Here is a 26838-nt window from a genome sequence, read left to right as displayed (position 1 = left end):
AGATACATGTTTCTGATTTATATAGTTACATGTTTCTGATCTGTAGAGTTACTTGTTTCTGATCTGTAGAGTTACATGATTCTGATCTATAGTTACATGTTTCTGACCTATAGAGTTACACATTTCTGATCTATAGAGTTACATGTTTTTGATCTATAGAGTTACATGTTTCTGATCTATAGAGTAACATGTTTCTCATCTGTAGAGTTGCATGTTTCTGATCTATGGAGTTACATGTTTCTGTTCTATAGAGTTACACATTTCTGACATATAGAGTTATATGTTTCTGATCTATAGAGTTACATGTTTCTGATCTATTGAGTTACATGTTTCTGATCTGTAGAGTTATATGTTTCTGATTTATAGAGTTACATGTTTCTGCTCTATAGAGATACATGTTTCTGATCTATAGGGTTACATGTTTCTGATCTGTAGAGTTACACGTTTCTGATCTGTAGAGTTACATGTTTCTGATCTGTAGAGTTACATGATTCTGATTTATAGAGTTACATGTTTTGTGATTTATTGAGTTACACATTTCTGACCTATAGAGATACATGTTTGTGATCTATAGAGATACATGTTTGTGATCTGTAGAGTTACATGTTTCTGACCTATAGAGATACATGTTTGTGATCTGTAGAGTTACATGTTTCTGGTCTGTAGAGTTACATGTTTCTGTTCTATAGATACACATTTCTGACATATAGAGTTATTTGTTTCTGATCTATAGAGTTACATGTTTCTGATTTATAGAGTTACATGTTTCTGCTCTATAGAGATACATGTTTCTGATTTATAGAGTTACTTGTTTCTGATCTGTAGAGTTACATGTTTGTGATCTGTAGAGTTACATGTTTCTGATCTATTGAGTTACACATTTCTGACATACAGGGTTACATGTTTCTGATCTGTAGAGTTACATGTTTCTGATCAATAGAGTTACATGTTTATGATCTATAGAGTTAAATGTTTGTGATCTATGGTTATAGGTTTCTGATCTGTAGAGTTACATGTTTCTGATTTATAGAGTTACATGTTTCTGATCTATATAGTTACATGTTTCTGTTCTATAGTTACCCATTTCTGACATATAGAGTTATATGTTTCTGATCTATACTAACACATTTCTGATCTGTAGAGTTACATGTTTCTGATCTATAGAGTTACATGTTTCTGATTTATAGAGTTACATGTTTCTGATCTATATAGTTACATGTTTCTGTTCTATAGTTACCCATTTCTGACATATAGAGTTATATGTTTCTGATCTATACTAACACATTTCTGATCTGTAGAGTTACATGTTTCTGATCTATAGAGTTACATGTTTCTGATTTATAGAGTTACACGTTTCTGCTCTATAGAGATACATGTTTCTGATCTGTAGAGTTACATGTTTCTGATCTGTAGAGTTACATGTTTCTGATCTGTAGAGTTACATGTTCCTGATCTATTGAGTTACACATTTCTTACATACAGGGTTACATGTTTCTGATCTGTAGAGTTACATATTTCTGATCTATTGAGTTACACATTTCTGACATACAGGGTTACATGTTTCTGCTCTATAGATTTACATGTTTCTGCTCTATAGAGATACATGTTTCTGATTTATAGTTACATGTTTCTGATCTGTAGAGTTACATGTTTATGATTTATAGAGTTACATGTTTCTGATTTATAGAGATACATGTTTCTGATTTATATAGTTACATGTTTCTGATCTGTAGAGTTAAATGTTTCTGATCTGTAGAGTTACATGTTTCTGATCTGTAGAGTTACACATTTCCGATCTGTAGAGTTACTTGTTCCTGATCTGTAGAGTTACATGTTTCTGATCTATAGAGTTACATGTTTGTGATCTATGGAGATACATGTTTCTGATCTGTAGAGTTACATGTTTCTGATCTATTGAGTTACACATTTCTGACATACAGGGTTACATGTTTCTGATCTGTAGAGTTACATGTTTCTGATCAATAGAGTTACATGTTTCTGATCTATAGAGATACATGTTTCTGATCTGTAGAGTTACATGTTTCTGATCTATTGAGTTACACATTTCTTACATACAGGGTTACATGTTTCTGATCTGTAGAGTTACATATTTCTGATCTATTGAGTTACACATTTCTGACATACAGGGTTACATGTTTCTGCTCTATAGATTTACATGTTTCTGCTCTATAGAGATACATGTTTCTGATTTATAGTTACATGTTTCTGATCTGTAGAGTTACATGTTTATGATTTATAGAGTTACATGTTTCTGATTTATAGAGATACATGTTTCTGATTTATATAGTTACATGTTTCTGATCTGTAGAGTTAAATGTTTCTGATCTGTAGAGTTACATGTTTCTGATCTGTAGAGTTACACATTTCCGATCTGTAGAGTTACTTGTTCCTGATCTGTAGAGTTACATGTTTCTGATCTATAGAGTTACATGTTTGTGATCTATGGAGATACATGTTTCTGATCTGTAGAGTTACATGTTTCTGATCTATTGAGTTACACATTTCTGACATACAGGGTTACATGTTTCTGATCTGTAGAGTTACATGTTTCTGATCAATAGAGTTACATGTTTCTGATCTATAGAGATACATGTTTCTGATCTGTAGAGTTACATGTTTATGATTTATAGAGTTACATGTTTCTGATTTATAGAGTTACATGCAACCAAAAGTTGGGGTCAAAAGCTGGGTCTTTTGGTGCGTTTTAAAGTGGGAAGCTCTGTTCACAGACCAGACAGCGGCAGGCAGAACATTCCACAGCAAAGGCTTGATCTCTGGTTTTCAGAAGAACCATCTGGTCAGCTGACCTAAGGTCAGGCAGGTATTCTGGGGCCAGCCCATTTACAGACTCAAAAACAAATCAAAGAATCTGAAAATCAATCCCGTACCTGGATGAACAGAGGAACGCACCGGTGTTAAGTGTTCTTGTTTCTTTGTCCCGTTTGGAGACGAGCTGCTGTAGTAGTAGTAGCAGTAGTAGTAATAGTAGTGGTAATAGCAGTAGTAGTAGTATTATTAGTAGAAGTGGTAGTAGTAGTAGTAGTAATAGTGGTAATAGTAGTGGGTTAGGGTTAGTAGTGGTGGTAGTAGTACTAGTAGTCTTACTGCTAGATCTTGGAGGACAGTAGACGGAGACAAACATGAGAAGTTTATTAATCGCATGAAACATTTATCAGTTTTTGGGATGACTTTACTCAGAGAAATGACTGAACGACCACGCTAACAGTTTCCCTCCGCTTCCAGTCATTGTGCTAAGCTGGGCTAACCAAGGGCAGATGTCGTCAGTGTGAACACAAACATCAGTAGAAAACAAAACCTGGATAAAGGCATCAAGAAATCAAGACAAAGTCTGATGGGATGTCTACATTTAACCCTGGATATGTCCTGGTGTCTCCACACTGTCCATAACTGTGTCCTCTGTCATCTGTCCATTGAAGCAACTGTAGTATCTCAGGATTGGTTTTCTGCCTTCACCCTCAGACTAAATGTGGACCCAGGACCACAGGACATCCCACTAAACCGTCCTCATCTGTCCATCTTCCACCAGGTCCCTCGTAGACTCAGCGGTTGACACGTCTCCATGAGACAATCTAATGCTGCTGATGTTTGAGGTAGAAATGGTTTGATGTTGCAGAGGACCCTGATCATGTGACCTCCCTCTACTTTAAAATTAATTTCAACCACAAATAAATTAAAGTTAAGACACCGAACGGGGGAAATCAGCATCCTGTCAGTTTGAGGAAAGTACAGTACAAAAATATTCAACTCAGGAGTCTTAAAAAATAAAATTAAATGTTAAATCTGAAGGCAGAAACATTTGGTCCTAGTCCTGGAACCATCAGTGGGTCACGGGGACCTGGACCTTCTGGGCTGACACCTCCTGCTCAGCAGCAACAGTCGGGACATTGATGTTGGGGTCGTCGTCCACTTGGTAGCACTTCCCCAGGTTCTTGATGATGTTGAAGTTGGACCGGGCCGTCTCCGCCAAGCTGTTCTCCAGAATCCAACCGTCTGACTCAGAGTCTGGGTCTCCCAGCAGCAGGACGTTCTCCATGGCCGTCTGCAAGTACCGGACTCCCGTCAGAACCAGCAGCTGGAGGGAAACATCTCAGCATGTTACATATGGTCAGCCAAACAAAACACAGACCCAGGACCAGACCCAGGACTAAACAGACCTGAACCCAGATTAAAGTGATTATTATTCAGACATAATTTTTAAAAGATATTCTATTAAATATTAATATTCTCCTAATTTACTTGTTCATCTTTGAACTACGACAAATATTAAAAGTATGGAGTTGTTGTTACATATAGGTTGCTATACTGCTGTGTTACTGGTCCGGTCCCTTGAGATCAAACTGGAGGCCCTGGTTTAGCAGGTCTGGGGCCCAGGTGCATTGTACCCAACGAAGTCAGTAGAATTTATTTTGGAATTAGTTTTAGCTAACTATTGTGGAGGTCAATCATTAGCCATGTGATGTGGTACCTCAAAGAGCCAGATGAGGAGCACGGTGAGGCCGATGGACTGCAGGATGCCGGTGTAGTGGTCCAGTAGGGCCTGCTGGCAGCCCCTCCTCCACAGGTTGAGCTGTTGGCTCTGCTGGTCGTAGTTGAAATGGGCCGAGCTGTTGCTGAGCTTCTGCTGGATGCAGGGCCGAGGTGAGAAGGTGCTACAGCAGCTGAATGGGACGCCGTCCATTAGGTACTTCCCCTCCACGTTACTCCTCAGACGGCTGCAAGGACGGAGCAGACTGCTACCAATTCAACTCAACTCTGTCATTCTACTGTACTCTCTAAAAATACTCTTTAAAAGCCTCAAATTGATTCAGGATTGACAGGAATTAGCAAGAGAGATCATATTACTCCTCCTCCTTCCATACAAGGCCCTGAATATCTGAAAGACTTCATAGAACCATATTGTTCCAACAGATCACTACAATCTCATAGTGCAGGACTTCTTGTGGTTCCTAGAGGTTCTAAAAGTAGAACTGGAGGTAGATTTTTCATGTGGTAAAGCATCTTGAGACAATTTGTTTGAATTCAGTTCCACTGAGTTTTATTTATGTAAACCTCCAGATTAAGGAAAAACTCCTTTTAACAGGAAGAAACCTGGAGCAGAACCAGAACCAACCTTTTAACAGGAAGGTTTAACTAGGGAAATCTGAAAAAAAAAAAAAAATCTGAGGCACATATCCTGTTAATAATGGTTTAATATGGAGGCGTTCTTTAGTCAGGATGGGATCGAGAAGATAAGTTGATGGTTTAGATGCTGTAATTATTGAAGTCGATTAGAAAGAAGGAATCCAGGGACTGACTAGGTCCTACGGAGGTTTTTATTGTCACTATGCTTATACTGTGACGGCTGTGGGAGGGATGCCTTGAATTTTATCAGTAAAAAGTGTTTGTGTCTTAAACCTAAAGCTGAGGAGTCAGGTGACACATGTTCCTCTGAACCTGATCCGATCTCTGATCCTAATTAATCTGAATGACCTCAAACGAACCTCCACTAGCCTCACTAACATCCTGATTCTGTATCTGCTTTAATTGGAGGAGTCCTGCAGCTATTCACCACAAACAGCCAATAAACAGCCATTAGCTTTAGCTAGCACTGTGTAGCTAACAGGAGCTATTTGGCAGAAACCACATTTAAAGCCAGTTTTGTGTTCAGCCTGATGATGTTTGTAACTCAACACAAACATAATCTGGACAAAACCTCAGAGGATCAAATCTGAAACAATCAGAATCAGAAAAGACTCCACCAGGTCTGTGAAGGTTCCTCCAGGTCCTGGTTTATCTGGAATTGTGTTTGTAGAAGACATTTCCTCCAAGATCAGCTCTCTGGTGGGGTTTATTGCTAAGACTCTGGAGTCTCTGGACATTAATGGGTCATCAGAGAACTATTGATTGGAGACAGGATCAGGTCCAGGGTCAGGGTCAGGGTCAGGTCCAAGTGAGAATCAGGTCATTACCTTAAAACCTAAACTCTCCACCAGACATTTAGAGCTGAACACTTGGAGGAAATGTCTTCTACAAACACGAGTCCAGGTAGCTTTGTTTCCGCTCAGTCTCTTGGAGGACGTAGCAGGTCTGTCTTCACTTACTCCACTACATCACTGCTGGTCATGTCCAGGTAGCGGTTGCTTATCCACTGGATCTGGAACCAGTCCCGGTACCCAGTGTTCCCACAACACTGGAACTGGATCTGCAGCAAGTCCAGAGTTGTCTTGAGGTAGCAGCGTCCTGGCGTGTCTGTGTCCTTGTAGTAGCGCATGGCGTGCCTCAGGCCCAGGACCAGGGACTCCTGCAGCTGGCTACGGACGCTGTAGCACGTGAGCGCCCCCGCCAGGACACAAGAGGTGAAGAAGAAGGTGCAGATGACGTAGGGCATCATAACCAGCTTCCAGCGCAGGAACTTGTTGGTGTCGGCGCAGTCCAGGCAGATTTTGCCCCCCAGGAAGTTGATGCTGCAGGCGGCCATGCCGGTGGCCATCAGCATGTGTGGTACGTACAGGATTCCCTGCTCTGACATCACATCCTGCCATTTCTGAATCTCCACCTTGAGGAACACGCCGAGGCTGAAGAGGGTAGCTCCGGTCACCACAGAGATCCAGTTGAGCAGCCAGAGGACGTGGGCCAGCTTCTCTCTCTCTGCCTTGGTGAAGGTTACCTTACCGACGGCCATGTCGGTTCTCCAGGGTCTCACTGATCCATGGTCATACCTGGAACTTGTGGAGGCGCTGTACCACTTACAACCTCTAGGGTCAAAACGTCTTCATGTTTATCTTGTGAGACGTGACTTATTTCCTACTGTCTCAGTTTGTCGACCTCCTCAGTCTGTCTTCAAACTTCAGGCTCCAGGTTGAACTACATCCTCCACGACACTAAATGTCATTGGTTTGTGGGTTTACACTGACACTATACAGAGAGGACATGCTTTGTGGTGTGGACACTTTGAATGTTTGGATCTTTCCACTCAAACCTCATCCGTCTCGTCCAACTCACTTTTATTTCAGTTTCCAGTCTTAAATCACAGGTCAGCTTCCTGCAGCGTCCACCGTCCTCAGACCACAATCTGACTGAGAACAAACTGTAGACGTTTGGTCTCAGGTCCCAGAGGCTCGGAGGTCTTTGTTCAGCCACCTGCAGAGGTATAAGGAGCTTAATGGGGTATTTCAGGAACTCCACACTGCCGTCAGAAACACAACCATCATCATAAGGCTACTCTGTTATTATCAGTCAGAGACATGTCCACTAGCGTCCTTAGCTTCACTCAGGATGAGGAACACTAACTGAACAGATGAAGACTGAGAAACATTCAGACTGATTTTCAGAGACTCCTGTGTAATCTCACCTTTTATTTTTCTACACAGCAACACCAACAATGTAAACCAGGACAAGCTGACCCAACACAACATAAAACCATAGACTGACATTTACCTTGTTGCTGTGAATCTGTCCGATGTCCTCAGGCAGGACTCCTGCTGCAGTTTCACCACGAAGCAAAAATTGCAGCAGAGAAAAGGAGTTTCGAATCTCTGGTCACTTCTAATCTCCTTACAGCTAATCAGCCTTTAATCAGCTAAGAAATCTCCGGCTGCACCATTCACCAGCTGAAAGCTACAGGAGTCTGTCCACTCTGAAAATCTGAAAGAACTGGTCCATCATGTTGATGAGTCCTTGTGTCCAGTGTGTGAGTCTGTGAGTCCTTCAGACTAAATGTTCCTGGTAACAGCTGATTAGGGTCTAATCTGATCCCATTCATCAGAACAGAACCAGCTGAGTTGTGAGATGTTGGTGGTTTCCTCTCATCAACTGATGCTACAACATTTCTACTGGATGAAGGTCAGGACTTTGACTTGTTCCTAAACATTCATCTGGTTCTTCTGGAGAACCACTGGTGTTCTTGGGCTCCTTGTCTTCCTCCATGACCCAGTTTCTCTTCACATTCAGCTCATATACAACTCTACAAGAAACTCCGCAAGTCCAGCGGTTGTTGTTTCCAGTAAAGTAAGTGGTCAGTTACCGAGTAACGCTCGGTTACTCAGTAACTGACCACTTTTTTTTCAGTAACGACTAGTCTAACGCGTTACTAGTTCCGAACTTGTGATCAGATCAAGTCACTGTGCGTTACTATTTTCCCCATTTTCATGAGTAAAAAGAGATATTTTTTCTTCTAATGGGATTGACATCAAGTCATGTTTTCAGCATTAGGACAACTCAACTAGTGCCCTATGCTGTAAAGGAAATGCAGGTCTTAAAGTATTGGAGCACCGTGCCGGATCTCCAGCATGTGATTAAAATATATATATAAATATGAACATTTAGAAAGAAACTAAGCTAAGGAGGTAACTTGTAATCTAATGTAGTTACTTTTAAAGCCAAGTAATCAGTAAAGTAACTAAGTTACTTTTTAAAGGAGTAATCAGTAATCTGTAATCAGATTACCTTTTCAAGGTAACTGTGGCAGCACTGGTTGTTTCAGACTTTTTTTTTTTAAACCCAACCTGAATGACTGAGATTCTTCGCCGACAAACCCTTCATCACATTTTTCAGCAGGAGCCGTCGTCACGTTGTAGATCAGTGACGTTTTTAAGGTTCATCATCTACTGCTAAGTGTTGAGAAACTAGACCCAACTGGACAAACAGCAGAGCTACTTTAAATCTGAATCAGATTCAACCAGGTTTCATGAAACCTTGAATGTTCCCAGATATTAGTCTGTACCTGTCCAAATCATTTCACATCAGTTTTATTTGCAGCTAAACCAACAACGGACCATTGAAATATACAAACAGATGAGCTTCACCACTTCAGACTTTATTGTTCTTACTGTTTCCCTGAATAAACCCAGAAATATGAACAAATACGTGAGTCCATAAACAAAATCACAAAATAAAGTGTAAAAGATATTTTCATCATGCTGTTTCTGTACAGATGAAAAACTGATTTAATCTCATTCAAATATAAGATGTTTAAGATGTTGTCCTTCCACAGACTCATTCACAACATTTTAGAAAAGTGAGACAAAGAGAAAAACAGATTGAGATCAAATTTGATCAGAAAGGTCCTGGATCTGTTATTAAAAGACGTCATGAATTAGTCATCAAGTCAAAATGGAACCAAAACCTGAGAATCGGGAATAACGTATTTATTTATAGTGCATGAAGTATTTAAAGTAAAGAATCAACCTGTACGACTGACCCTGTGGTCTTCCTCGCTGTGCTAGACCTAACATCACTTTATCTTTATTCCTCTAAACATGTCACATCGTTCCTCTATGAGCTGCTTCTACTCAGGTTTAGACTCAACCTGCTGCAGCTCACACAGAGACACTGAGGAGTCGTAGGACCAGAACCCAAACCCAAACCCAAAGGCAGGGAAGACAGGTTCAGTGAAGGTGGTGTTGAAGGTGTGGAGGTGGATCTGTTTGTCAGAGGAGACTCTGTAGAAGGACAGAGTCCCTGCGGGACAGTCCACATAGACGCCTAGTCTCTTACAGAGGATCCAGTCAGCCCCGAACGGGACGACTACTTCTTTTTTGTTGTGCCAAAAGGAGAAACGGTTGTGGGTGCAGACCAGACTCCAGCCCTGATCGTTCCAGCCCAGTCTGCAGTCGGTGAAATGTCCTCTCCTGCTGTTCCTTTTATAAGTCACTGCTATGACCACACATCCCTCTCTCTCCACCTCCCAGTAGCAGCGACCGGTCAGACCCTCTGTGCACAGCAGCTGCCAGCAGCAGTGGTGGAACCTCTCGGGATGATCCGGATATGGCTGCTCCTCTCTCACCACAGTCACCTTCAGGTTGTTGTCAGACAGTTTGAGGTTCCTATGAGCCGTGTTGGGATCCAGTTCAAGGTGGCGGGCATCTAATGCAAACAGTAGGAAACAAGCAACAGGTTATCATGGTCTGTCGCTCTGAGTTCAGATTTAAATCCATCAATGTCACTTACACTTCCTCAGACCAGGTTTTAACCTCTGCTCTCCACAGTTGTCCACCCTGGAAGGACAAACACAGACCAACTCAGGTCCTTTGGTTCTAGAGACAATTAATTTAAAGAAAGTAATGACATCATTCTGAACTCATCCATCGACCCCTGGTCTAGACCTGGACTAGAGCTGGACTAGACCTGAACCAGACCTGAAACAGACCTGGACCCAGAGTCTCTAGAAACACCACAGAGCTCACATGTTCTCCAAAGGTTCTAGTGAAACAGAACCAGGTCCACTCTCCATCTGGACATTAGGATCAAACCAAAGAACCCAAAGTTCCTCCATGTTGGGTTTTTACCTCTTAAAGTGAATCTGGCTCTAAAATGCTACTGATTCACTACAGGAGGCAACGTTCACACAATTCAACCTTTGGACATTTTATTTCTCCTGGACGTCATCACATTCTACCATTGAGCTCATTATACGATCCAGAAGAAGATGGAGATTTACACATGGAACTCCCCAGGACCCCAGCCACCAAGGCTACATGCTACATAGCAATGCTAAGCTACCAGCCACCAAGGCTACATGCTACATAGCAATGCTAAGCTAACAGCCACCAAGGCTACATGCTACATAGCAATGCTAAGCTACCAGCCACCAAGGCTACATGCTACATAACAGTGCTAAGCTACCAGCCACCAAGGCTACATGCTACATAACAATGCTAACTTTCACTCCAAGATGGCAGTGTTGTGTTTATTATCTGTAATATCACCATTAGACCAGTAGATGGCGACAACATGATGGGATAAACCTGGTGTCAGTGGGAGAGGGTTTAACCCTTATGTCCTCCTCAAATTTGAGCCCTCAGGACGCCTTTGTGGCAAAAATGTACACGCATGAAGAAACTGCCATAAAATCTTCATATTTGAATATTTTTTTCTCTTTTTTTTGTCATGAATCACTAAAACAACTTCAGAGCTGCTCAAAACTACCACTACTAATAAATTTCAAGACTTTTCAGGATTTTAACTCTTTAAATATCAGTCTGAAAATACAAAGTTTTATTTATTATTTATTTTTACAAAAAAGACAAAACATGAATAATTTTCCATAAAATAACCAGTCGGTGGATGAGACTTTGGTGGTAATTAGAGTCTTGGATGTGTCAAAGATTATCAATGAAATTGATTTGATTGCATCAGTATTTTTCTGTAGTGTCAGATTCTCCCTTCATGGCCAAAAATGCCCCATTGACTTCCATTATAACTACATTCATTAATCTGGCTGCTATTCCAGTATAAAACCATGACTCTGTGATGTTACTGTTTCATGTAGAAGAAACTAGTGATATTTGACATTTTTACTGATTTTGATCAGATTGAACCATTTTCTCATTGTAGGTTGATGCATGAAATTCTTGTCAATTTCCCATTTATTATAATGGAGCCACGCGACTACCAGGGGCCCCAAGACTGAGTGTGTCTCTCTGTGTGGTTTTGTGTGCGTGTGCAAGAGAGACAGTGTGTAGCATGAATGGATCATTTCATGCTTGATAAAGAACTTCCTCCTTTGAGGATGTTTTCATGAGTCTTGCATGAAACTCTTTTATTTCTACTTTTATGGTGAAATAACTTTTAAATCATCAGTGTAACCATTTATTGTGCAAACTGTGTCACAACAGAACATATGACCTGGAAACAGGCTATATGTGATGCAGTATGTGATATACATGTGTGTATTTTAGAGAAACTTATTTTTAGCCCGTACACTGGCTTGTTGGGGACGTCCCATTCACCTATTGTTTATTTTATGAAAAATAATTCATTTTTTGTCTTTTTTTTGTGTAGAAAACGTCTGAAACTTTGTATTTTCAGACTGTCATTTAAAAGGTTAAAATCTTGAAAACTTGAAATGTTGGTAGTTTTGAGCAGGTCTGAGGTTGTTGAAGTGATTCATGAAAAAAAGTAGAAAAACATATTAAAGTATGAGGATTTTATGGCAGTTTTTTTATGTGTGGACATTTTTTCCACATCTGTGTCCAGAAGGGACAAAATTCATCTCCAGAGTATAAATGACACGTGAGAGTAAAAGACACTGGGTTTCAAAAATTTGCCTAAAGAGAAGAATTCCTGCAGAAATTCAAACCACAAGCTGTAACACAGACACAATGATCACACAATGAAAAAAAATGTACAAAAATGCCCAAAGAGGGAGTAAGGTTTAAATATATTACATATCTATCTAACAAACATTTAAAACAAAGTTCTACCTGAGCGTTTCCAGTCTGCATTTTCGATCCTTTACTCCGCATGAGAGAAAAGCCACTCCCTTGTCTCCTGGATGGTTGTAGCTCAGGTCCAGCTCTCTCAGATGGGAGGGGTTGGAGCCCAGAGCTGAGGCCAGAGAATAACATCCTTCCTCTGTGATCAGACAACCTGACAGACTGGAATCAACAACATCAAACTGATCAATGATCTGACAGAACCGAAATGATTTCATAGCATGACGTCATGGAGGTAACGGGACATTTACATGGTTGAATCCTCACCTCAGAGTCTCCAGTTTACAGTTAGGACTCTCCAGCCCAACAGATAAAAACTGAACTCCTGAATCCTGCAGGTTGTTGTTACTCACATCCAGCTCTTTGAGGTTGGAGGACTGTGTGGAGATTATTGAGGACAGAGCTTCACAGCTCCTCCATGATAAGTCACAGCCACTCAGCCTAAAGATGAAAAATGAAAGGAGAAATAATTAGGAAACAAGACCAGGAGAGGCCACAAACAAGTTCAAGTAAACTTATCAAAATAACATCTGTGGTCATTACTCATAAATCTGGGTCCTAGATCTCACTGTAACAGATGAGTCCTGAAATGTGATCATGTCCAAATCAGACTGTATCCTGACCTGAGAGTTTCCAGTTTACAGTGAGGACTCTCCAGTCCAGCAGACAGAAGCTTCACTCCTGAATCCTGCAGGTTGTTGTAGTTCAGGTCCAGCTCTCTCAGACTGGAGGACTGGGAGCTGAGAACTGAGGACAGAGCTTCACAGCTTCTCTCTGAGAGGTTACAACTGCTCAGCCTGAAGAAGAATCAACATCAAATGTTTTATTTCTCATTTACTGAATGAATCATGTCTCAAATAGTTCCTAAATCCACCTACAGAGCTTTGTTGGCGGCTTTGACCACTGGCAGCAGCTTCAGAAGAGCCTCCTCTGAAGCAGAGTATTTATTCAGGTCAAACTCATCCAGATCTTCTCCTGATGACAGTAAGATGAAGACCAGAGCTGACCACTGAGCAGGAGACAGTTTATCTGTGGAGAGACTTCCTGATCTCAGGGACTGTTGAATCTCCTCCACTAGAGAACCATCATTTAGTTCATTCAGACAGTGGAACAGATTGATGCTTCTCTCTCCAGACACATTCTCACTGATCTTCTCCTTGATGTACTGGACTGTTTCCTGATTGGTCTGTGAGCTACTTCCTGTCTGTGTCAGCAGGCCTCGTAGGAGAGTCTGATTGGTCTGCAGTGAAAGACCCAGGAGGAAGCGGAGGAACAAGTCCAGGTGTCCATTTGGACTCTGTAAGGCCTTGTCCACAGCACTCTGATGGAGATGTGTTAGTTTAGGTTTGTTTCTAAAGACATTAGACCACAGAGATGTAGTTTGTTGATCTTCCATCAGGTTGACATCAGAGTTGATGAAGGTCAGATGGACATGAAGAGCAGCCAGAAACTCCTGAACGCTCAGATGGACAAAGCAGAACACCTTGTCCTGGTACAGGCCTCTCTCCTCTTTAAAGATCTGTGTGAACACTCCTGAGTACACTGAGGCTGTTCTGATATCGATGCCACACTCTGTCAGGTCTGATTCATAGAAGATCAGGTTTCCTTTCTGCAGCTGAACAAAAGCCAGTTTTCCCAGAGCAAGAATCCTTTCTTTGCTTGTTTGATTCCAGTGTGGATCTGTCTCAGCTCCTCCATCATACTTGACCTTCTTGACTTTGGCCTGAACCACCAGGAAGTGGATGTACATCTCAGTCAGGGTCTTGGGCAGCTCTCCTCCCTCTCTGGTTTCCAACACATCCTCCAGAACTGTAGCAGTGATCCAGCAGAAGACTGGGATGTGACACATGATGTGGAGGCTTCGTGATGTCTTGATGTGGGAGATGATGCTGCTGGCCTTCTTCCCATTTCTGCATTTTTTCTGGAAGAAGTCCAGTTTTTGAGCATCAGTGAACCCTCTGACCTCTGTCACCATGTCAACACACTCAGAAGGGATCTGATTGGCGGCTGCAGGTCGTGTGGTTATCCAGAGGCGAGCAGAGGGAAGCAGGTTCCCCCTGATGAGGTTTGTCAGCAGCACATCCACTGAGGTGGACTCTGTAACATCAGTCAGGATCTCAGTTTGTGGAAGTCCAGAGGAAGTCGACACTCATCCAGACCGTCAAAGATGAAAACAACCTGAAGTCTTCAAAGCGCAGATTCCTGCTTCTTTGGTTTCAGTGAAGAAGTGATGAACAAGTTCCACCAAGCTGAACTTTCTCTGTTTCACCACATTCAGCTCTCTGAAAGTCAATGGAAATATGAAGAGGATGTCCTGGTTGGCTTTGTCTTCAGCCCAGTCCAAAGTGAACTTCTGTGTTAAGACTGTTTTCCCAATGCCAGCCACTCCCTTTGTCATCACTCTTCTGATTGGTCCATGTCTTCCAGGTGAGGCTTTAAAGAGGTATTCTTGTCTGATGCTTGTTTCTGGTCTGTGTGGTTTCATGGATGCTGTTTCAATCTGTCTGACCTCACTCTTCATGTTGGCCTCTTCATCCACTTCTGTTGTCAGGAAGATCTCGGTGTAGACTCCATCTTGAATCACAGATGTTCCTCCCCTTTTCACCTTTTCAGATGAATCCTGAAACTTTTTCTTCAAGTTGGATTTGAGATTCTTTAGACACTCAGCGAGACTCTCTGAATAAACAAAACATTGAGAGAATGCTTTAGGAAATGTGAGTCCCGAAGTTATTGTAGGTGTATGACTTTGTGAGTTAGAGAGGTGGCTAGCAACAAGTTACTTTTACTGTATTTACTTGAGTAACTTTTTGAAAAAGAAATACTTCTCAGGGTACTTTTCCTCCACCATACCTTTTACTTTTATTTGATTAGATATGCGAAGGAGAAAAACTACTCTTATTCCAATATATTGGGCTACACTCAATTCTACTCTTTACAGAAGATACTGCCATTGGATCCTCCACATGACTCAGTTTCACCAATCAGACGTAGCCACACAGTCACATGACTACACAAACTGGAGGCATAGTAGCCGAAGGTGAGATTTGAAAATGTGTGCCTTAATTTGTTATAACATAATTTCTAATGAATAAATAAGACATTGTGATCAGTTATTCAGGTATATATATTGTTCATGATCAGTTTTTACTTCTATTTGAGTAATATTATTTTGAAGTAATGCTACTCTTACTTGAGTATAATTTTAGACAAGTCTACCTACTTGTGGTGAGTTGTCCTTGGACATTAGGTCCTGACCTGAAGTAAATTTCATAATGAATAATACTTGTCACGTTTGTATCACTTGGTTTTCTACCAGGAATCAACCCCTGGTCTGTTATGTGTAACATTTAATAATATAATAAAACTTACCTGTTATAACTGGCTCAGAGTTTGGGCCTGATAAGACCTGTACAAGATCATGCCTATTCAGCTTCCTCAAAACATTCCTGGTCACCTCTAAAGTGTTTTCACAGTAGGTCTGCAGCATCTGGTCCACAGTGTCCGGCCTGTCTGCTTTATCCAGGTGGCTCTTCGGGATTATGGGGAAGCGTCCCAGGACCTCAGATTTTTGCAGATACCATTTGAACTCTTTCAGCTCTTTGTCTTCCAGATCCTTCAGTGCTCTCAGGAGAAGTTCTTCCCGTGTAGGTGCAGGCATCTTCCTTCCCTGGCAAAATCAATAATAGAGAGGAATTTCTGACAAACTTCCTGATATTTCAGGGCAGAGGAAACCTAAAGGAAAAGCTAGTCCTTTATAGTGTGACTGTGTTCACTACATCGGACTTTGAGCAGTAAAGCAGGGGTTGATAAGCCTCAAAATACAGTGGTGGAAAAAAGTTTTGGGACACAGTTGAAATTTTAAACAATCTCAAATATTATCATGAAATATCTGTGGAAAAATCTTTTTTGCGTTTCAAAGGTGTGGCTTCATTAGACAGACAAACAAATACAAACGATATTTACAGTCCCCTCCAGCAAGGCAAATTCTCTTGTTTTTGTTGTTCACTGAAGACATTTGGGTTTAAAATCAAAAGATGAGACCAGAGTTCAGAATGTCAGCTTTTATTTCCTGGTATTTACATCTTGATGTATCAAACAACTCGGGACGTACCACCATTTGTTTGAACCCACCCACTGTTCAAGTGAGCAAAACTATTGGTACATGTGACTGACAGGTGTTTGTTGTTGACCAGGTGTTGCCTTTAATGTTGATTGATCAAACAGTAAATAGCTGCATGACTAGTCTACTGTTTGGCCTGGGTTGAAACCTATAAAGCTGCATTTCTTGTTAAAGAGGATAAACCAACATGAAGACCAGAGAGCTGTCTATGGGAGAAAAGAAGGAAAATCAATCAGAGCCTTTGGACAAACATTGGGCAAAGCAACACAACAATGTGGAACGTCCTGAATAAGAAAGAAACTACTGGTGAACTGAGCAACAGACGTGAAACAGGTCGGCCAAGGAAAACAACAGTAGCTGATGACAGAAATATTGCAAAAACCAAGATTAATCTCTACCACAGTGATGGAAAGGCCAAAGTGTGGGGAAAGAAAGGAACTGCTCATGATCCAAAGCATAAGCTCATCTGTGAAGCCTGGTGGAGGTCATGTCATGGCTTGGGCATCCTGGCTGCTTCTGACCTGGATCCTGTGCTCCTGCAGCCAGGTTCTACTGGTCCTGGATGGATATTTGTCAGAGTTCAATGTGTGATGACAGAAAGTGAGATGAGCAACACCAGCAGCATCATGCATCAAAGCCTGATGCTGCCTCCACCATGTCTGACAGTAGCTACTGTCCATGCTGGAGATGATGCTTGGCCTGGCCTTCTGCGTAGCAGAACATTAGCAGGAGGAAGATAAAGCTGGAAACTGGACTCATCTGACCACAGAATCTTCTTCCAGGTCCTGACTGTCCAGTCCTTGTGTTCTTGGGGCTAACCTCTGTCTCCCATTGATCAGGGGCTTATTCACAGCCTTGTAGGACCATTTTAGTCTCTGAAGAACTTTCAAATGTTCTAGCTTTATAAAGGCACGAAGTGCGGCAACAGAAAAATGTGTCTTTTAATAAAAAGCCAGACCTTTATTAGTGGATCACTGGAACCAAAATGAGACAAAACTCAACATTTGTGATGTGTTTTTATGGAACCAGTCAAGTTTAAAGTTTTTATGTCTGCTTTAGGATTTGTTTAGTATTTTGTCTGCGACTGTAATAAAAGAAACTGCACTTGAAAACCTAAGAGTGATTCAATCCAACAAAGCGTTGAATAAGATCAGCTGGACTTGTAGAATTTCTTGAAGACGTTTCATCCGAGTAGCTTCTTCAGTTCTGATAAACTAGTGGGGAATTGAGGTTTATATAGGAATAAACTCTGTGGGTAACACCCATCAGAAACTTGCTTGACCAGAAACTGGGGTCACTAATTACCATAATGGCTGATACTTACCTGTCCTTGAAAGGGGGGAACTGTGTGCCTAGACTAACTTACCCTATGAATAGAGCTCTAACGAGGCTATTGTCCATGGGAACCTGGAGGCTCAATGTGTGAATGGTGTTGAAACGTCTTGGGGACAGTAGTCAAGACTGAATTATTAATAGTTGGTAAATTAAATCTCAGTCCACCTCCTCTGTTCAGAGAAGGTTTCTCCACTTTGACATAGATGGCTTCCTTAACTCCTCTCTCAAACCATCTGTCCTCTCTGGCCAGGACTTTGACGTTGGTGTCCTCAAAGGAGTGTCCTTTGTCCTTCAGGTGGAGGTGGACTGCTGAGTCGTTTCCTGATGAGCTGGCTCTCCTGTGTTGGGCCATGCGCTTGTGTATGGGTTGTTTGGTTTCCCCAATGTACAAGTCTGTACATTCCTCACTACACTGAACAGCAACACTACATTGCTCTGTTTCTGTCTAGGTGTTTTGTCTTTGGGGTGGACCAGTTTCTGTCTTAGTGTGTTTCCAGGTTTGAAATAAACTGGGATGCGGTGTTTACCAAAAATTCTCCTCAGTTTCTCTGATACACCAGCTACATAGGGGATGGCGATGTTCTTCCTTCTGCTGTGCTCCTCTTCCCTGTCTTTCCTGGGATATCTTTTTGAGCCTTTGACAAAGGCCCAGTTGGGATATCCACATGTTTGGAGGGTTTGTTTAATGTGTTGTCCCTCCTTGTCCTTGCCCTCCTGTCTGGTGGGAACAGTCTGTGCTCAGTGCTGGAGGATTCTGATGACTCCTAGTTTGTGTTCCAGAGGGTGGTGTGAATCAAATAACAAGTATTGATCTGTGTGTGGGGGTTTCCTATATACTTCTATGTTGAGGCTTCGATCTTCTTCAACATGCACCAAACAGTCCAAAAAGGCCAGACAGTCCCCGCTGATGTCCTCCCTGGTGAACTTGATGTTGCTGTCCTCTGCATTGATGTGTTCAGTGTCTTGATTTTAACCCAGGTGTCGTCCACATATCTGTACCAGTGGGTGGGAGTGGAACCTGCAAAGGTGTCCAGAGCTCTGGTCTCTACTTCCTCCATGTAGAGATTGGCCACGATCGGTGACACTGGGGACCCCATCGCACAGCCGTGTTTTTGCCTGTAGAAACCTCCATTGAACTGAAAGTAGGTGGTGGTCAGGCACAGGTGGAGTAACACACAGACTTGTTTGGGGTGAGGTTGGTTCTTGAGGCCAAGGTGTCATCCTTTTGTAGTCTTTTCCTTACTACATCCGTGGCTTCTCTCATGGGGATGCAGGTGAACAGTGAGGTGACATCGTAGGACACGATGGTTTCTTCTGTGTCCATGTGACGTCCTTGACTTTGTTCACAAAGTCCCTGGAGTTTTCGATGTGGTGTGGGGTGTTGCCTACTAACGGAGACAGGATGGACGCCAAATGCTTGGCAATGTTATATGTGACAGAGTTCATACTGCTGACAATGGGTCTGAGTGGGGCTCCCTCCTTGTGTATTTTGGGTCCATAAATACACGGTGTCGCTTCCCCTGGGTACAGACTAAGAGTGATTCTTAATATTTCACACATGCATGGGGTGTCCGAAAACCTCTTCCACCACTGCATTGTGTGAGAATCGTGTGTGTATATGTGATGTTTTGAAATGAATGATATTAGTATCATAAAGAGGATTTTGCTCCATCATGTTCCCAGGGAGAATGAGGGGAACTCAGAGCTAAGGTTCACTTAATATCTTCATTATTTGAGTAAAAACAGGTGACATAAAAGTGTGTAAAAAGAGTAACTTACACATAACCCAAACTCTAACCTGGGAATACAAAGACTTCATTTAAGTTGTATTAAGACCGTAGGCTTAACCAACTGATAAATGTTCATTTTTAATTGTTCAACCATCTTATTAAGATGCCGGACATATCACATATATCGTATCATGTCGTATATGTCGTATTATTAAATAATAAATACTTTCCTCAGACTATTAGTTGCAGAGAAAGAGCACAGAGAAAAAACTATGAATGAATATAATGAATTACATATGTGACAAATGTTGGTTCATCTGAGTCTTTCAGGTATGTTCTTCCTCCTTCTACCGGTTCTAAGGAACCAGGAGAAACACGTTCGTGGCACGGATCCAAAACCATCGAGTCCTTCAGGTCGGACTCGTTACTGTTCACAGCTCAACATAAACACCATCTACCAACACCTCTACTTTATTCTGCTCTATTCTCAGTTATTCTACTTTATTCTGCTCAAAGGGCTGGACAGAGGTCAGAGGATAAAAAAATATATCCCAAGAATATATGCAAGACAGGCGAGGCCAATCATTAGAGCGAAGGAAAGCTCATGAATGAAATATGGAAGGAGGAAGAAAAGGACAATTTATTGCAGTCTCCATGAGGGACTTTGACTAATCTATAATAAACAGTGTGATACCACACTGAATTTAATACCTGATGCATAAAACTGTATTTGCATGTGGCTCTTTCCATGTTTATCTATGGGATATAACGTTATGGGTTCTTTTAAACTAAGAAGAACAATATGTAACCTTTAATCTCTCCCGCTAGTCCCAGGTTGTTGGAAGGAAAAGCTAGATTGTCTGAATGATTAAAACTAAAATATCTTCTAGATCAGAGAGTAGAAACCACCCTGATAGCAATGACATCATCCCGAGCTCATCCATCAAAGTGAATCTGGCTCCAAAATGCTACTGATTCACTACAGGAGGCAACGTTCACACAATTCAACCTTTGGACATTTTATTTCTCCTGGACGTCATCACATTCTACCACTGAGCTCATTATACGATCCAGAAGAAGATGGAGATTTACACATGGAACTCCCAGGACCCCAGCCACCAAGGCTACATGCTACATAGCAATGCTAAGCTACCAGCCACCAAGGCTACATGCTACATAGCAATGCTAAGCTACCAGCCACCAAGGCTACATGCTACATAGCAATGCTAAGCTACCAGCCACAAGGCTACATGCTACATAGCAATGCTAAGCTATCAGCCACAAGGCTACATGCTACATAGCAATGCTAAGCTACCAGCCACCGAGGCTACATGCTACATAGCAATGCTAAGCTACCAGCCACCGAGGCTACATGCTACATAGCAATGCTAAGCTACATGCTACATAGCAATGCTAAGCTACCAGCCACCAAGGCTACATGCTACATAGCAATGCTAAGGTACAAGCCACCAAGGCTACATGCTACATAGCAATGCTAAGCTAACAGCCACCAAGGCTACATGCTACATATCAATGCTAAGCTAACTGTCACTACTAGATGGCTGCATTGTGTGTATTATCTGTAGTAGCACCATTAGACCACTAGATGGAGACTAAAGGTCCAGATTCTATGAGTCCAGTCTCCATGTGGTTCATAGCTGATGTAGAATCATGTAGACAGACTCTGAAGGACCCAGAAGATAATAAAAACTAGATCAGCTCCATTTGTTGTCAGTTGGTTTTGGATTTGATGAAATATTGAGACAGAAGAAGAAGAAATTCTGACATGTCTGAGGCTAGCTGGTTAGCTCAAGCTATGTGAAAGAGCAGCTTCTCTAGTTTGTAATGACCCCCAGCATGGCAGAGAGGAGCAGAGAGGATTGTGGGTAATGTGTCTCATGTTTACAGGAGCGGTGATGAAGTGGCAGAGCAGGAAAGACTGAACTCGCCGTGTGATTGTGGCCACAGCTTCCAGAGAAAACAGATTCTTCCTTCATTAAGTGTTTCCAGATAAATTTATGCGAATTATCAGCATCATCAACAAACCACATCAACTAGTTTGACAAGTTTCAGGTGAGATGCTGTGATTGGCTGCTTTAAATGACTGAGGAAGGTGGCTCTGGACACTGAAAAGAAAAAAACTACAACTACTACAACTACAACGTGACAAATGTTGGACAGAAAGTGAATGATCCAAACTCCAGTGAATCCTGCCTCTTCTTACCTTCCTGCTCATCTCCGGCTCCTCATGTCTCTTTCTCTTGGCACCTGCAGGTTTCTGGTCTTTGTTCACCTGCAACGTCGTCATTAGGGTCAGAGATCACAGTATTAAGAATACTATGCAGTGCAATGTGGACTTTATTTATGCATCTTACATTTATTTTTTATATGGATCTAATATTACTTCTGATTCTATTTGTGTTTGACTCTGTCACCTTAAATCGTCACTTCATGGGAGCAACAGCAACAAAACTTGAAGGATTAATAAAGTTTTCTGACCCAGGTCCTAGTTCTAGTTCTAGTTCTAGTTCCAGTCCTGGTCCTGGTCCTGGTCCTGGTTGCTACTCTACTACTACTACATTACTACTATATTACTCTAATATCTAATACAGCTTCCAGAGAAAACTGATTTTTCCTTCACTATTGTTTCCATCAGTTGTTAAATCAAAGCTTAATTTCATATTAATCGTGATAAAACATGAGAGGCAGTGAAAATACCAAAAAACAACCAACTGTGTTCACATAAAGACTGAAGTTATGAGCCAGTAGGTCAAAGGTTTTTCCATGTCGTCTCTGAGACTCTTTAACCTTCAACACAACATGTGCAGACGAGCTACCGACGTTTCAGTTTATGTTGACAGTTTATGCTTTATTTTATGTTTCCCAGTTATAGGGTCAGGGTGAGGAAAACTTATATTTTCTGCCTCGTGTGCTGTGGAATTGTTTCCTTTTTTTCACTGTATTACTTTCCTTCAGTTTTTTTGTATTGTATTTTTTGTGTCTATTTTTCTGTAAATTCGTGCTTAATAAATAAAATGGGCTGGATTTTACTCCCGGCTGCAGATACTAAAATACATTTTGCTGTATGTGACAGATTAAACCTTGAAACTACAGCTGGTTCTTACCTTCCCGCTCATCTCCTCACGTCTTCTCTCGCCGTCTGCAGCTTTCTGCTCTGCTTTCTGTCACCTGCCACTTTTTTAATACCTCAGCTTCACTATGGCAACAGGGCTCCAGCCAGGAGGCGTGGCCTACGGATAAACGAACGCAGTATTTATCTGATCAGTCAGGTGAACGGCTGCAATCTCACACTAAATAAACAATAAATACTTTCCCCATTGGTCGTGGACAGAGGTGACAGAGAGAAAGTGTGGATGAATATAATCTTACACGCTGAAATGATTTTTATCTGAGCACGATGTGACTAATGTTGGCTCCTCTGAGTCTTTCAGGTATGTTCTTCCTCCTTCTACCGGTTCTAAGGAACCAGGAGAAACACATTCGTGGCACGGATCCAAAACCATCGAGTCCTTCAGGTCGGACTCGTTACTGTTCACAGCTCAACATAAACACCATCTACCAACACCTCTACTTTATTCTGCTCTATTCTCAGTTATTCTACTTTATTCTACTTTATTCTGCTCTATTCTACTTTATTCTGCTCTATTCTCATTATTCTACTTTATTCTGCTCTATTCTCATTATTCTACTTTATTCTGCTCTATTCTACTTTATTCTGCTCTATTCTCAGTTATTCTACTTTATTCTGCTCTATTCTACTTTATTCTGCTCTATTCTCATTAATCTACTTTATTCTGCTCTATTCTCATTTATTCTACTTTATTCTGCTCTATTCTACTTTATTCTACTTTATTCTGCTCTATTCTCAGTTATTCTACCTTATTCTACTTTATTCTGCTCTATTCTCATTATTCTACTTTATTCTGCTCTATTCTCATTAATCTACTTTATTCTGCTCTATTCTCATTAATCTACTTTATTCTGCTCTATTCTCATTTATTGTGCTTTATTCTGCTCTATTCTCATTAATCTACTTTATTCTGCTCTATTCTCATTTATTCTACTTTATTCTGCTCTATTCTCAGTTATTCTACCTTATTCTACTTTATTGTGCTCTATTCTCAGTTACTCTACTTTATTCTGCTCTATTCTCAGTTATTCTACTTTATTCTGCTCTATTCTACTTTATTCTGCTCTATTCTCATTAATCTACTTTATTCTGCTCTATTCTCATTAATCTACTTTATTCTGCTCTATTCTCATTAATCTACTTTATTCTGCTCTATTCTCATTAATCTACTTTATTCTGCTCTATTCTCATTTATTCTACTTTATTCTGCTCTATTCTCAGTTACTCTACTTTATTCTACTTTATTCTGCTCTATTCTCATTAATCTACTTTATTCTGCTCTATTCTCATTTATTCTACTTTATTCTGCTCTATTCTACTTTATTCTGCTCTATTCTCATTAATCTACTTTATTCTGCTCTATTGTCATTTATTCTGCTTTATTCTGCTCTATTCTACTTTGTTCTGCTCTATTCTACTTTATTCTACTTTATTCTGCTCTATTCTCATTAATCTACTTTATTCTGCTCTATTCTTATTAATCTACTTTATTCTGCTCTATTCTCATTAATCTTATTTATTCTGCTCTATTCTACTTTATTCTACTTTATTCTGCTCTATTCTACTTTATTCTGCTCTATTCTCATTTATTCTACTTTATTCTGCTCTATTCTTATTAATCTACTTTATTCTGCTCTATTCTCATTAATCTTATTTATTCTGCTCTATTCTACTTTATTCTACTTTATTCTGCTCTATTCTACTTTATTCTGCTCTATTCTCATTTATTCTACTTTATTCTGCTCTATTCTCATTTATTCTACTTTATTCTGCTCTATTCTCATTAATCTACTTTATTCTGCTCTATTCTTATTAATCTACTTTATTCTGCTCTATTCTCATTAATCTTATTTATTCTGCTCTATTCTACTTTATTCTACTTTATTCTGCTCTATTCTACTTTATTCTGCTCTATTCTCATTTATTCTACTTTATTCTGCTCTATTCTCATTTATTCTACTTCATTCTGCTCTATTCTCATTTATTCTACTTTAGATTAACCCCAACCCCATAACTCCATCCAACCCCAACCCTGGCTGCATCCACCGTAACCGTAACCACTCCATCACAGATGACTTAACTGAGCAGTTGAGTTCTCTCTGTGCGTTTGCTCTAAACTAAACTAAAGTCTGGTCTGGTTCATTTGAATCTCATGAAGGCCGAACACTTGAAACGCCTCAAGCTTTTAATCATGTTTTACCCCGTTACCATTACTGAGCTTTCACAGACGGTGTCACATTCAACCTTCTAGATGTGACACCGTCTGTCCTTAGTGTCAGTTTTTAACAGTTCTATCTATCATGATCACCATCATCATCATTATTATTATTATTATTATTATTATTATTATTATTATTCTCCATTTAAAATCATCTTCATCACAATTTAACACATTCCAGAGGACAACAACCTCCCACTGCTCTGTCACAGATTTAATTATAGATAGATAGATAGATAGATAGATAGATAGATAGATAGATAGATAGATAGATAGATAGATAGATAGATAGATAGATAGATTCAGATCCAGGTTCAGGTCTCAGTTTAATGTAACATCTTCATCGTCATCAGACTCGGATTCAGTGCTGCACTGACCCCTGGTGGACACGTCACAGACTCACAGCTGCACCTCAGGGCCGTCAGGGGTGGATGGATGGATAGATAGATAGATAGATAGATAGATAGATAGATAGATAGATAGATAGATAGATAGATAGATAGATAGATGGATGGATGGATGGATGGATGGATGGATGGATGGATGGATAGATAGATAGATAGATAGAATGCTGTTGTTGAATAATGACTGTTATTCTAATATTAGTAAAGAGAAATAATAAGAACTAAAATATAAGAATAAAATAATTTAACTCCGACCCTTTGAAACTAAACAGCTCTCTTTGTTTATTCTTTTATTTTCATGACGCCATCAGATGACGTCAGTGGGAGGGGCGGTACCAGTCTCTCCCGGCTCCCGTCAATCACCAATCACGGCCTGACGTCATACGTCCGGAGCGTCGGGGGCGGGGCTTCTAGTCTCCGGAAGCAGGATGTTAGATTTCAAGATAAAAGCCATAGAAGAGTCCATGACTGTTGTGTTTTTTTCTCTTCAGGTTTATCTCCGTCAAAATGTGTCATGTTTCATACATTAAGTTTCGAAATTAATTATTAAAAAAATCAGTGATAATCTAAAAATAAAAAAAAACATTAAATAACGAATTTGCAATTTAAAAACAAGAACATAAAGACACAAAGTTAATAAAAGCAGAAAGTCAAAAGAAAACACAACCTTTGTATGTAGCCCTGGACCTTAAAAGGCCTTAAAACCAATTCTAAAACGAACTGGGAGCCAGTGGAGATCTGCTAGAACTGGAGGGATGTGATGGTTCTGGTTCAAAGCAGCCGCTTCAGGTGCTTCAGTTCTCAGATACACAATAACCCAGAGGTACGGTGGCCCTGAGGTGCAAATCACAACAGAAAATCAGAAAACACAACATTAACCAAACCGAAAAGGTAAGTAAACCCGGGCGACATGAATCGTCGCTGACTGGACAAAAGAACTGGTCCGTCCTTTGAACCAGAAAAGGCGTTTTTTTATGTTTTTACATGTTTTGAAAACACAAGCGCCACAAATGAGCAGGTGCCGGCTGCTGTTAAGGAATATTTCATGCCGGACATGAATATGACGTGATACTGGATATGCTTTCGACATTTCACAATGTAAACATTTTCTGATTTGCTGTTGTGTTCAGTAATTTGTTGTTGTGTTTTCTCTTTTTGTCGTTGTGTTTTCTCTTTTGTTGTTGTGTTTTCTGATTTGCTGTTGTGATTTGCACCTCAGGGCCACTGTACAGAGGAAACGAAACCGTCTCTGTGTCTGTACTAAAATAAAATGGGTCCAGTCTCAGGTCTGAACTGTTTGTATAATCATTAGCATAATAGCATAATGACTCTTACAATATCATTAAAATACCAACCAAAAACTGGGTTTTGGGGTTTTATTGTTTTCCAAAAATGTTCAACCATGATATAAATTTTAGGCAATTATGCAAACGATATGGGACTCAGAACCTAGGTCTAGAGGTTTTTCTGGGTCCAGAGGTTTTCTCCCAACAGTGCTGATGTTGTTGCAGAAGGAACCAGCTGTTGAGGTTCAATAACAATCGTTTCCATTTTGAGTATAACTGCAGGAGGTTGTTGTTTGTCCAGGTTTTGCCGTTGTGTAATGAGGTGAAAGGCTGGTACATCTGGCTGTTGACACCACGT

The 26838-nt window shown here is 40.7% G+C and overlaps 1 protein-coding gene and 1 pseudogene across 1 annotated transcript; both read right to left on the bottom strand.

Moving 5' to 3' along the window:
• Positions 1-3156: 3156 nt before the first annotated feature.
• LOC124999153 (photoreceptor outer segment membrane glycoprotein 2-like) lies at positions 3157-7632 on the bottom strand. Its single transcript, XM_047573937.1, has 4 exons — positions 7459-7632; positions 6123-7161; positions 4508-4754; positions 3157-4114 (listed from the first exon to the last, which is right to left on the bottom strand). The coding sequence occupies exons 2-4, from the start codon at positions 6701-6703 to the stop codon at positions 3860-3862; spliced, it is 1083 nt and encodes a 360-aa protein (XP_047429893.1). The 5' UTR covers positions 6704-7161; positions 7459-7632; the 3' UTR covers positions 3157-3859.
• Positions 7633-8815: 1183 nt separating this feature from the next.
• Positions 8816-22648, bottom strand: LOC124998696 (annotated as a pseudogene).
• Positions 22649-26838: the final 4190 nt, after the last annotated feature.

This window comes from Mugil cephalus, chromosome 21, assembly GCF_022458985.1.
Source record: "Mugil cephalus isolate CIBA_MC_2020 chromosome 21, CIBA_Mcephalus_1.1, whole genome shotgun sequence".
NCBI classification, from domain to species: Eukaryota; Metazoa; Chordata; class Actinopteri; order Mugiliformes; family Mugilidae; genus Mugil; species Mugil cephalus.
Note: the sequence above shows the minus strand (reverse complement) of the source record. Positions and strands in the feature narration are given on the sequence as shown.

Bases quoted from the DNA above. Each gene is read 5' to 3' on its own strand.
- LOC124999153 (XM_047573937.1), bottom strand. From the start codon at position 6,703: ATGGCCGTCGGTAAGGTAACCTTCACCAAGGCAGAGAGAGAGAAGCTG. The intron at 4,755-6,122 runs GTAAGTGAAGAC...CCGTCCTTGCAG, and splicing joins ACCAGCAGTGATGTAGTGGA to CCGTCTGAGGAGTAACGTGG. The intron at 4,115-4,507 runs GTACCACATCAC...GTTTCCCTCCAG, and splicing joins TCCTCATCTGGCTCTTTGAG to CTGCTGGTTCTGACGGGAGT.